This window comes from Vombatus ursinus, unplaced genomic scaffold, assembly GCF_900497805.2.
Source record: "Vombatus ursinus unplaced genomic scaffold, bare-nosed wombat genome assembly UNPS02014789.1, whole genome shotgun sequence".
Taxonomy (NCBI): Eukaryota; Metazoa; Chordata; class Mammalia; order Diprotodontia; family Vombatidae; genus Vombatus; species Vombatus ursinus.
Window position 1 is genome coordinate 18369471 of NW_020954567.1, and position 12880 is coordinate 18382350.

A 12880-nucleotide genomic window follows, 5' to 3' on the forward strand; every position below is an offset into this window, starting at 1 on the left:
TATATGTGGGAGAAAGCAAAATTTAGTGGTCTAAATACTGTTGTGTTTATATTCTACTTTCATAGAGATATTAGTATGTCATTGAATGTTTTTCACTTGTATTGACAGCATAGTGTAAGATTTTAAATAACATCCAGATAAGGCTTTTGAAGTGTTTCCATACAGTGGACCCTCGCTGTTAATACCAGCTCCAGAAACCACATGGTATATTCAGTACGTCTAGTATCTAACCCTTCCAGAATTTCACCATGCTGTAGCATGTTCTATGATATACCAGTGCCAAAAGAGTATTAATGATGCTGTGCTCTAAATATGGAGAAGTTTGAAGAGCAAAACCATCTAATGTTTTTAAATTGTATTTTTTTTATTCTGTTTGTGATTATAAGTAAGGAAACTACTCATTGTAATCTTATTTTGTTTCAGGCATCTATCTGTCAGATCTGACTTATATTGATTCTGCATATCCATCAACTGGAAGCATTCTAGAAAATGAGCAGAGATCAAATTTAATGAATAACATCCTTCGAATAATCTCTGATTTACAGCAGTCTTGTGAATATGGTAGGTTTTTGGTTAGTTTTTGCATTATTGAAATTGATGGAATTATGGAACTTCTGACATTGTATAATGGCAGGATTTCTGCAAATGGAGTGCCCCCAGTGATTGATGTCTCTGCTCACTTTTTTTCAGTGACTTATATAAAGACATATATGGCATGCTTAACAAATTTTCAGATGAATTTTGAGCAGTTTATCTGAAAATTATTTAAAAGTTAATGAAACCCTGGACTGCATTAAGAGAAACATTGCTTTTAAGAATGAGGAGGTGCAGTAGCCCTGCTTTCCTCTACTTGAGTCAGATCTTTATCTGGAGTGTTGTTTTCAGATCTGAGTACCACATCTTAGAAAGAACATTAATAAGCTATAGATAGACTTGAAGAGACCAGCCAGAATTGTGAAGGACCTAGAGTCTGTGCCGTATGAGCATCAGTTGAATCAAATGAACACTCATCTCTTCCCCTTTTCCCTGGCCCCTCCCACCAAAAAAAAAAAAAAAAGGTAGGGGAATTTGATACTGTGTGAAAGGAAACATACTCTTCAATACCAGACAGTAGTACTAGGAACAGTGAATGGACACTGCAAACAACAAATTGATAGAACGAAAAACTTCCTAACAATTAAAAATGTCTAAAAATGAAACCGTTTTCTTCAATAAATAGTGGATTTTCCTTCATAGGTGGTTTTTAATCAAAGGTTGAATGACTATTTTTTTCCGGGGTAACTTTAACTCTTAGTGAGCATTCTTTTGAGGGTCACAGGTTTGACTCACTGGCCTCCAAGGGTCCTTTCCAACTTTAAAATTCGTTAAAATGCTGCTATTAACAAATAATACGTTATATAAATTTCTTCTTACTATATTCTGTCAACTAATGAAGATATAGTTGTTGCTTATTTGCTAGTTGATTCATTATTTAGACCAGGTGTTCTTCACTTGGGGTTCATAAACTTGTTTTTTAAAATATTTTGATGACTATATTTCAGTATAATTGGTGTCTTTTGTAATTATTTTATTTTGTGCATTTAAAAACAGAGGAACCCTTGATGTTTGCAAAACTGCTTCAACTCTTGGCTTTATATCCCTTAAAATTTCCTAGTGTTCATGGCATAACACTAAAAGATGTTAGAAGAGTTAACATTGACTTGTTTTGTTGAGTTAGTCCCAATCCTACCTAGTATGATACGTGAGCTAGTTGTTAAATACCTGTATCCCCCAATAAACATTCAGGTTATCCTCAAAGCAAAGATGAGACTTTTGTTTTTATGGTTCTGTGTCCTGCTTTCTCCTCTTACCCAATTTATTAGAATAGGAGAGCAGTCAAGTGGTTTTTAAAAGAGGAGTCTTAAGGGTATAAATAAATATGTTGAAGTATTTCAACTCTAGTGAAACAATATTGTCAAACTGTGAGCCAAAAGTTTTATGAGATTATTCCCTGTGACATGGAAAGAACATTACCACTAGATCACATTCCTTGTATTTTTATTTCATGACTTATTTTTAGTCATTTGACTAATTTTTCATAGAGTTACACTTTAATATTTTAGAAGATTTATGGTTATTTTAGGCTTCTTTTATTATCGGCAGTGGCCAAAATATTTTCTAGAACATACCTATCCCTAATTAATGAGAAAATAATATTATGTGTTTTTACCAAAGATTAATTTTAATTATACCAAATTATATTGGGATGTACCTATTCTGTTGAAAGAGGGATGTTTCTAACTTCACTTGGATTTTCTTTTTCATACTGATATGAAAATATGTAATTCAGAAGGTAGTGTGAAGCTTTTATAGAGGAAATTCACCCAGTACTTTGAAGGTTCATATTTTGTATGAAGAACTTTAAAATCATATGACAAATACACACTTGTAAAGATACATTGAGGGTTTTAGTTTTCTAAATATATGTGTCTTAATATATAATATAACATAATATATAATAAAACTTAAATACGGTTTAAATATTTTACACATATATACAGAATTCCCAAATGTTTCCTTTGAAATTTTAAGTATGAAGAACTTAGATAAATTAAATTGTTTTTCAAAACAAAGGCAAAAGATGGTCTTTAGTTACACAGAATTGTAGTTTTGTCCTGTATAAGCAATATTTCCTACTTAGACTTCTTGTTATATTTTGCTCCAGGTAAAATTTCCCTATGTTCTTTCAAGTACAACACCAGACAGCATTTGCTTCAAAATTTCCTATTTAGAGATAACATACATCTTAATTTAGTTTTAGATATGTTTCCAAGCTTATCTTTTAAAGGACTATTATAAAATAATTGGTAGTATCTCATTTTTTCCTAGATATTCCCATGTTGCCTCATGTCCAGAAATATCTGAACTCCGTTCAGTATATAGAAGAACTACAAAAATTTGTGGAAGATGATAATTACAAGTATGTTTGGTCTTCAAAAGCTTGCTATATATAGTTGTAACTTTTTCTTCATTTTTTTTGTAGCTTCAGAATAGCACACTTACTCTTGATTGCCTTCTTTTACATAAATTTACTTTTATCTTCTTAATTGAAATTAATCTCATAGACAGTGTTCTGTATTTCTTATCAGAAAATCTTTTACACCTCTTTTAAGATTTTTGAGATGGTATAAGATATTGCCAATCATAATTTGTTGAGGATTTTTTGAGTTGATTTCAGCACTGAAGTCACATAAAAATGTTTTTATATAATCAGAAAGGAAAAACTTAATGATTTGGTTCTATCAGTAGCAGAAACATCTGAAGAATATCATGGTACTATTGATGCTGAAACGTAATGTTTTTCTCTATGCTTCAGAATGAAAGATGGGAATTACTGCCTTGTTTTCTTTAGGTTAAGATTTAGCTTGCTTTTTTTCTCATATTATTTTCATATCATTGAAAAATTCTTCATGTCATTGAAAAATTTTCTGTGATGAGAAAATGTAACCGATCTTTTAAGTTAAATTTTAGAAGTTCTTTCTTATACCAAAAAACTGATTATCCATCCTATCAGCAAATAATAATATATCATAAATGCCAGTTAAAAAGAGGAAGTAATCTCTTGGGACTTTCCATTTCATTTGTCAGTGTCAAGAAACATTTTCATAGTTGTGTTATGATACCAGTTGTTACCAGATTTTAAAATAATATGTTGTGTGTTCTGTAAAATATATTTTCCAGTTCTAAAGGATTCATTTTTAAAAACTAATTAAAAATGTAAACAATAGCCTATTTCTCAATATAACACAATAACAATGAAAATACATGTATTGCTTATGCCATTCTATGCCTTCACATGGTAATAATTATTGGCATCTGTGTTCATTTACCTCAAGATTTTTAGAGCATTGTGGGTGAAATTATGTGTATGTGTATATACATGTATATATGTACATATATGTGAATAATAATAATCTTAGTGAAAGGTTAAAAGTTTTTCAAGTAACCACTAATGCCTACCCTTAAAATAATGAATGTCTTTTATGATCTGTAGTAACTTCATTAAATGTATTTACAATTTCTAAAGTTGTGGAAAGGTATTTGGCATCCCAAAAGTAAACATGGAATCTTTAGTTGTGGTTTATTTAAAAAGGGGGGGGGGTAAAAGTGATCTAAAATTTATGAAAGTTTTTTGTGTTGTTTGGCTCAAGAAAAGTTTTTGTTAAAAGCTGTATGACGGTGATATTAAATTCTTTAAAATATTTGCAGAGATATAGAGGACAGGAAGTTCCTCTTTCCTCAGTACAGTAACATAGTATTCAGTTGATTTTAATTCATCATAATTTTGCTTTTGCTAAAAAGAAAATCGTTACTGAATTTCCAAACCAGCAAATGAAAGAATATTAGTAGATAACAAGTAGTTATTAGTAAATCTGATTCCAAAAAAGATCACCATCAGAGGAGATAGGGACTAGACTTATAATTTCATTGGTATAGGGAATTCCAGGTGAGGGACTTCTTCTCTGCAACTTAAGAGAGTTGCCTAAAGCACTAAGAGTAGTAACTTTCCCAGGGTCACACAGCCAGGATGGATCAGAGGTAAAGCTTGAACCTAAATTTGCCAGACTTTAAGACCACTTCTTTGTCCATTATGCTGTGCTGCCTCGAGTCAATAAACTGACCCAAATTATCAGTTTAGCTACTTTAATTGGAGAAAGAGGGAGATGCCCCCAGCAGATTCATTGAGTCAGTAAGTCAGCAAGCATATATTATTTGTTTATTATGTACCAAGTGCTGTGCTAAGCACAGGAGGTACAAAGAAAAGCAAAAAAAATTACCTGCCTTCAGAGACCTCACAGTATGATGAGTGAGACCACATGCAATAACTAGGTATAGAAAAGATATTTATGTAATAAATGACAGTTAATCTCTAAGTGGAAGGCACAAGGAACAACTTCCTTTCTTTTCTGGCCCTATTTCTGACTCTTGAACTTCCAAACCGTGCTTTCTCATCCTGAAGCTTACCTACTGCCATTATGGCCTTCTTAACCTGGAACATCCTTCCCTCTTTTAAGGCTAGTCCCCTTCTCCCATTGATGAGCTCCTCCTGGAGCCTTCATTTTGCAGAGGGGCCCAGGCAGGCCTTCATCCCTCTCTGGCTCCTGTTTCTGGCTTCCATACTTGAAAACCATGCCCCCCCTGTATCAGGTACTTTCATCCTTTTCCTCTTACCCTTCTCCCATGTGTTTTCTTTCTCCATTAGAATGTAAAGTCCTTGAGGATAGGGACTGTCTTTTTGCTTGTGTTTGTATCCCCAGTACTTAGTACAGTAGCACGTAGTAAATGAGTATTGCCTGCCTGCCTGCCTGCCTTCATTCTTTAAGGATACTAGAAAAGACCTGCAGAAGTTGGGATTAGAGTTGAGGCTTAAAGGAAGTCAGGGAAGCTAAGAGTTGGATGTAAAGAGAGAACATCCCAGGAATAGAAGACATCCATGCAAAACACAAAGTTGGGTGGTCATATGCAGATCACCCCCCAAAAACACCAAGTACCCCTGTATCACTGAACTGTAAAGTGAGTGCTAAGTAGTGAGTAGTAAAGTGTGAGAAAACTGATAGAGCAGGAAGAGGCCAGCTTGCACAGACTTTTAAATTCCAGAGGACGTTATAGTTAATCCTGGAGATAATAGGAAACCACTGGAGTTTACTGACTGAGGTTTTAGGAAGATCACTCTGGCAACTGAGTGGAAGGTGGACTGGAATAAGGATCAGTCAGGCAGACAGGAGGAACCAGTGCGAAAACCCAGGGGAAGAAGGTGATTTTTTACAGAGAACTCAAGGAGGATGAGGCGTGAGAAAAGGCAGAGTTGTTCACTGAGAGATCGTTGTAACTGTAGAGAGCGGTTTCAGTAGACTAGTGAAGCTGGAAACAAGATTGAAGAGGATTTAATCAAGAATAAATAAGAGAGGAAGTAGAGTCACTTAGTGTAAACTCCTTTCTCAAGGAGTTTAACTGAGGAGAAAAGGGAGATGATATGAATAGCAGGAATGGTAGAATCACCTATGAGTTTTTAGGAATGGGAGAGATGAGGGTATATTTGTAGGCAGCGTAGTCACTAAGAAGAGATTGATGATTCCAAAGAGAGTGGGGATGATAATGAAGACAATCTGTTGGGGAATATGAGAAGAGGGATCGAGACTACTGATAGTGAGGTTGGCCTTGTTAAGGGGAAGGGCTCCATCTTCATGTGAGGTGGAAGAAGGGAGGAGATAGATGGCCACAATATCTTAAGTGATGTTGAGATGAGGAGGAGAAGAGAAAATGAAGCTCTTAGCAAATGGCCTCAGTTTTTTTCCACATTAACATCAATAAGGAGTGACAGCTAATGGATGGGACAAAACAGATAATATAAAAAGTATACCTATGAAGCCAGAAGTCATAGCGATTTCTGACATTTATTCAGGGGGCAGACAGCCCTGTGAACCTCAGTAGAACATAAGGAAATCAGGACAGTTGACAAAGTTAATGAACTATGAATGCCATCATGGTATATTGTAGAAGGTTTTAGACTTGGTGTTAGGAATACCTAGGTTCATATCCTGCCTCAAAGACTTGATACCTGTGTGACCTTGGGCACGTCACTTCATTTTTCTGGGCCTCGGTTTCCTTATCTGTAAAATGAGGGTGTTGGACTCAGTCACTTCTATGAACAAAAATTAAATGATACCTAATGTATTCTCGTCATAAGGCACGGAACTATTTAATGCATTTTAAAATTATTTCCATACAAAATGGTTTTAAATAAAAGGGTTTTGCACTTAGGGAACTAAATAACAGTTACTTGTAAAATTCAGTACTGTAGAACACTTTATTTCTGGTGATTCCAGAGAAGTCAGGTAGCATTGTATTTTAGCTTAAAAACAAGAAGCCTTAGAGTTTTCTAGAGATGATCTCCAAGATTTGAAAATCTGCCTTGAAGTAGATCTTATGTGTGTTGACTGACTTATCTTAGAGATGAAAAATATGGACCTTATCTTAGAGATCATTTTGTTTCCTATTCTGCCACCTGGGAATATTCTTTACAGATGACCTAGGCATCTTTTGCTTCCTCATGCTCATAATCATTAACATCAGGGAAAAAAAAATATCTGGATATCATTTTACCAGCAGAGTATAGAAACACAAATTGATAAAGATTCCCAGTTGATAGAATCCTTGTAAATCTTACCTTTCATCCTAGATAAAAGATTATCAGTCTTAATCTTAAAGATACAAAAAAAAAGAAAATTCTACAAATCTCTCAATAAGACATTATTTCATGGCACAAACATCATCATAGTTAGCGTTTGCCTAGCACCTACTATGTGCTAGGCACTGTGCTTAGCAGTTTACGAATACAACCTCATTTTATCCTTAGAACAACCTGGACTGTGTGTGTGTGTGTGTGTGTGTGTGTGTGTGTGTGTGTAATTTATTGGAGAGGTAAATAAGTAAATTGTGGGAATTATTTTGTAAAAATATTTTTAGAAATGTAACATCAAAAGTTTATTTCATAAATGTTTATCTTTGAGGTCATTTGTCATTATTTTACGCAGATTTTGTTGGTTTCTTCTTTCAATATAGGCTTTCATTAAAGATAGAGCCAGGAACAAGCGCACCGCGTTCTGCTGCTTCCAGAGAAGATTTAGTAGGTAATGTCGAATTTTCTTTCATAATCAAGAAGTGAAATAGCATTGTCTTCTTCTCCTAATAAAAAAGTTCTTTATTACAAGATAAATAATAATTAGCAAATTTTATAACGTATGCTGAAATTTGTGCTCGTTTATGCTTAGTTTTTCTTTTGATCAACAAATTTTTATTGTTATGTATATTATTCTGAATTTGTAAGTAGTAGAAGAGACAAAACATGTATAAGAAAATGTTTTAGAAACCTGCAGTTTTGACGACAGTAATTTCTAGAGAAACCAACTAGCCTTCCTTACCCATCCAAACAGAAGTCATTACATTTAATAATTATGGAAAGTTGGTGTGCAGACTTAATTTTAATATCCTTTTTAAAAAAACATACAGAGTAATCGTAGTCTACAGATAGTAGCAACATAATGGATATTATGTGCTGGGTTTATCCATAGGAGCTGAGTTCAAATCCCACCTTAGATACTTGCTATCTATGTCTTCCTGGGGAAATCACTTTAGATCTCTGTGACTGGAATAATTTACTAGGACTTGCCTACTAAGTTCTAGTTAGTGATTTCCCTCGATAATGAAATCACTCATTCTTCTTATTTATGTAATGCTGAACTAAGTGGTGAATTTTAATTACAAATTTCAATAAATTCAGGGATTAGGTTTTTATAATCCTCTACTTGTATTATCCTCCATGTACTGAGTATATTGTGTTATGTGATCATACAAAATATATAGTATGTAATTAAAATAAAGTCAGACTTCAGAGTTACTAGTCCTTTGTGTGGGTATTGTACTTAATTTAAAAAAAAAACCAATTACATGAGATTCTGGTATACTGTACAGAAAATGTAAAGTAGCTTAACAAGAAAGCTCTAAGTATCCTAAACATTTTTTTTGTTAGGATATGATCTTTTTTCCTAAAAATACATAGTTTGGTTTGTCTTATTGTTTTGAGTTTCTCGTCCCCCTAAACCCTTCCAATTTGAACATATTTAGTACTCCACTTGGAGAGAAAATGGGGCCCACTGATTCCTTATTGAAGCATCCTCAAGGGAAACTCCTGCCTCTGAATTTTAAAAAGTGTTCTGATACCAAGAATTTTTTCCTTAAAATATATGGAAGGTTTTTTTTTATTTTATTTTTCCTCCCTAGTGAGGAAATCCCCTGGCCCCTGCAGATCCACCAGGAGTAAGCACCTTAGTCTTAGTCTTAAGAAGTTGCCTGAAGAGCACACACGAGTGACTTCCCCTTGATCACACAGCCAGTACCCATCATGGGCAAGCCTTGGGTTCAGGTCGTCCTCACTCAACAAATGCAACAAATACCAATTTATATAAAATAAGCATTATGCCTTTCTCTTTTAAAAAGTTAATAATACATTCAAAGCATATACTGTTAAATTTTAGTAGCCATCATGATGTTTTGAATAGTTTGTGTTTCTTTTTCCAGCTGGAAGTTTTGATATGGAAATGTAAATAGTCCTGAATTATTTTCTTAATAATGGTTAGTTTTTCATCTTGTCCCTCGTATAATTGAAAAGATCCAACATTAATTTATATTTAAATTTAAGTAATAGCTAGCATTTATATAGCACTTCAAGGATTGCAAAGCCCTTTACAGATATTTATCTTCTCAACAACCCTGGAAGGTAGATGCTATTATTATCCCCATTTTCCAGATGAAGAAACTGAGGGAAAGCAAGGTAAAGTGACTTGCCTAGGATCACACAACTAGTAAAATGTCTGAGGCCAGAATCAGGTGTTCTTGAATCTAGGTCCAATGCTACTCCATCATCAACCAAAAGTAATTTTTTGAGCAGTGTTATAATCCTCGCCATCTAACATTTATTGCCCTGATGTAGCTACTTTTATTTAGGTAGTACTGACCCTCAGATGATACTCCTTGTCTGTTTTGTTTTGTTTTGTTTTGTTTTGTTTTGTTTTGTTTGAGATTGGCTCCCTATCTCTCCTAGTTTGAAAGTGCATTGGCCACTCATGGGCCTGATCGCACTGCTGATTGACATAGGTGTTTTGATTTGCTCTAATTCTGCTCTGGGCTGTGCATCCCCTCTTTAGGCAACCTGGCAGCTTCCCACACTCAGGGCTTCACCAAACTGGGGTCTGACTTAGTGTGGACACCAGATTGATTTAGCTCTTTCGTACTATTTGAACTCTCCAGTTCAAACAGTCCACAGCCTCAACTTCTCCACTAGCCAGGATTCTCATATAATATAGCATAATTATATTTTTTAAAGTAACTGGTGTATGTATTCTGTGTTTTCTCATTTGGAATGTATGGTAGACATAAACCTGTTCAAGATTAGAATAGAGGATAGACTGATAATTCCTAATCAATAAAATGCAATTGACATCAATATTTTAAGCCAAATCTTGCATGTTTTATGAGACCCAATAGTATCATTATGTTATCTTGTGAAATGTTGTTTATGGAAACACATCCTTGGAAATGGCTTTTTTTTTCTCTAAACCATAGGTCCTGAAGTAGGAGCATCTCCACAAGGTGGAAGAAAAATCATAGCAGCAGAAGGAGCCTTGCTACCACAAACACCTCCATCACCTAGGAATCTGATACCACATGGACACAGGAAGTGCCATAGCCTTGGTTATAAGTTAGCATTTTTTTAAACATTCAGATAATTAAAATTGCTTATCAGTTAGACTTATTTTCTGTGATCATTAGTTTTCTTGCACATGAATTACCAAAATTTCAGATTTCTGCATCAGAAGTTTAGTTTGCCTAAAATTTTTACTTTCCCAGTTTGCCTAAATTTGATAAAAAATTTCTTACTGATGTATGCACATATGTTTTGAGGTAGGTATTCTCAATTCAAAAACAATTCTCTTAAAAAGACATTCAATAAAAAAATTTTAATTTCTTTACAAGGAATGTACTTGTGCAGATAACCTGATACAAATAAAATCCCAGCAAATATTTCCTCATCAATTACAGATTTGTTTTCTTAAAAATCTCAGCCTGTAGATTATGTCAGTTTCATACATGTCATTTTCCTTCTCAACCAAAACAAATCATCTTAAATTATGATCTCAGGCTGGAGAATTTTCAGTTTTATTGCTAAATGTTAAAAGAAAAGGGAATCTGGTTCTCATTTATTCCAGAATATTTGCCTTTGGGATTTGGACTCATTATTCAGCCCTGGTATAGCTTTTGCAAATTTTTTATTATATACCCCACCTTCCCCTCCCTAGCCCCTTCAAGTGCTGTTATAAAATTATTTGGATAAAATCATTCAAAATAAAAGTGAATCTAAGTTTCAAGTTGAAGTACATTTAAAGCATCTTTTTTAAAATTTTTGTTTTGTTTTGCTTTGTTAAATAGATAGATGTTACCCTTTTTCAACAGTTCTTTTCCTTGGTCTTTAATAGAGCCAGAGACTTATAAAATCATAACCTAGGGCTGGAAGGGGTCCTAAGAGGCTGTCTATCCCAACTTATTTTACAGATGAGGAAATGGAGTCCTGTGGAAATTAAATGACTTGTCTGAGGTCACATAGGTAGTATTAGAGGTGGGATTGAACCCACTGACTACCACCAGTGTTCTTTCCACTTTCCTGATCTGTTATTCTTATTTGTATAAGTATATAATTTTCTGTGGTTGTAACTGTTTTCTTTTTTATAAGAATAAGTCAAATAAGTTAACTTCTGGTAATGTGTGCAAATACAACTTAAATGTTCTGTCTGCATTGCCCTAAAGTAAGTGTAATAAAATACAAGACTAATTTTTTCTCTTTCCAGTTTCATTCATAAAATGAACACAGCAGAATTTAAGAGTGCAACATTCCCCAATGCAGGGCCAAGACATCTACTGGATGACAGTGTCATGGAGCCCCATGCACCATCCCGAGGACAGGCTGAAAGCTCTACTTTGTCTAGTGGAATATCAATAGGTAAGGAATATGCCCTTCAGAATCATTACAAAATATACTCATCAAGAGTTTTTCTTGGAATTTAAGTTCAATTGACCTTGAACCAAAGAGGAGTCAAGTGGCTTCCACAAACTTAATTATGATCATTGTTAAAAATTATTTTTATATTTTCCCTGTTCACATAGTAAGTTATGGTATAAAAGGCTCAAATTTTAATTGTTCAAAATAAATTACTTGATACAGAAATTAAAATGTCTGAAAATGAGAGTGAGTCCAAATTTTCTTTTACATCATTTATATATTCTCTGTATAAAACTTGTATGCTAATATTTTAACAAATTCACGCAGTATCATCAGTTTATTTTTGGAGGTATACTGGGATATGTGGGTGCTAGTATTCATTTTATGACCGCAATTAGAGAATTTATTCTGTAGGCAACTAAAGGGAGCAGTGGATAGAGCTCTGTGCCTTGAGTCAGGATGCCCTGAGTTCAAAACAGTCTTCAGATACTTATTAGTTGTGTGACCCTGGGCAAATCGCATAATATCTGCCTGCCTCAGTTTCCTCAACTGTAAAATGGTGATAATAGTAGGACCTACCTCACAAAGTTGTTGTGAGCAAATAAAACATTTGTAAAGCACTTAGCACAGTACCTGGCATTATATAATTGAAAATGATGATGATTATATTCAAACTGGATGAAAACTTGTTTGTTAAAAAAAAAAAATCAGACTAATAATTTTTGGTTTTAGGTAGCAGTGATGGGTCTGAGCTTAGTGAAGAGACCTCATGGCCTGCCTTTGAAAGGTAAGACAAAGTGCTTATTTGAAAGCTCTGAATTGAATTTGTCTGTTCACTTATAATATGTCCCTATAGATTCACATTAAGCTGTAGCAATTGGTGTTAGAGGTCTGTAATTTTAAGTAGTAAAGTTAGATTTATCTCCATATGAACTTTTTTCATTAAGTGAATTCACCAATCACTCATTTGCCAAACATATATTCATTTTTGAGACACCCAGTATGTAGAAAGCATTCTCTTGGGGACTTAAAAGATAGTCCCTGCTCCAGTTTACTTTCTGTATAAGATAGAGAGAGTGTATAAATGGAAGATGACCTCAGAGGGAAGCAGCTGGGGGCGACTGGGAAAGGCCTCTTGAAGAAGGTGAGATTTGAGCTGAGTCTTTGAAGGAAGGCAGGTAGTAACAGAGGTGAGGAAGGAAAGATGAAAAGTCAAGAGATGGAATATTGTGTGTGGAGAAACAGTAAATAACCCAGTTTTGCTGTCCTGTAGAATACTTGGAAAAG

The 12880-nt window shown here is 34.3% G+C and overlaps 1 protein-coding gene across 4 annotated transcripts in view; it reads left to right on the forward strand.

The window, feature by feature from the left end:
* Positions 1 to 12880, forward strand: part of RALGPS2 (Ral GEF with PH domain and SH3 binding motif 2) — a 216654-nt gene that overhangs the window by 166875 nt on the left and 36899 nt on the right. For 3 of the 4 annotated variants that reach the window (XM_027868450.1, XM_027868449.1, XM_027868451.1), the window contains exons 9-14: positions 424 to 561; positions 2869 to 2959; positions 7603 to 7670; positions 10162 to 10297; positions 11442 to 11593; positions 12326 to 12380. In XM_027868450.1, the coding sequence (XP_027724251.1) occupies positions 424 to 561; positions 2869 to 2959; positions 7603 to 7670; positions 10162 to 10297; positions 11442 to 11593; positions 12326 to 12380 (640 nt within the window). Of the gene's footprint in view, positions 1 to 423; positions 562 to 2868; positions 2960 to 7602; positions 7671 to 10161; positions 10298 to 11441; positions 11594 to 12325; positions 12381 to 12880 lie in introns of those variants that run through there. The other variant, XR_003569635.1, reaches the window with a different exon arrangement.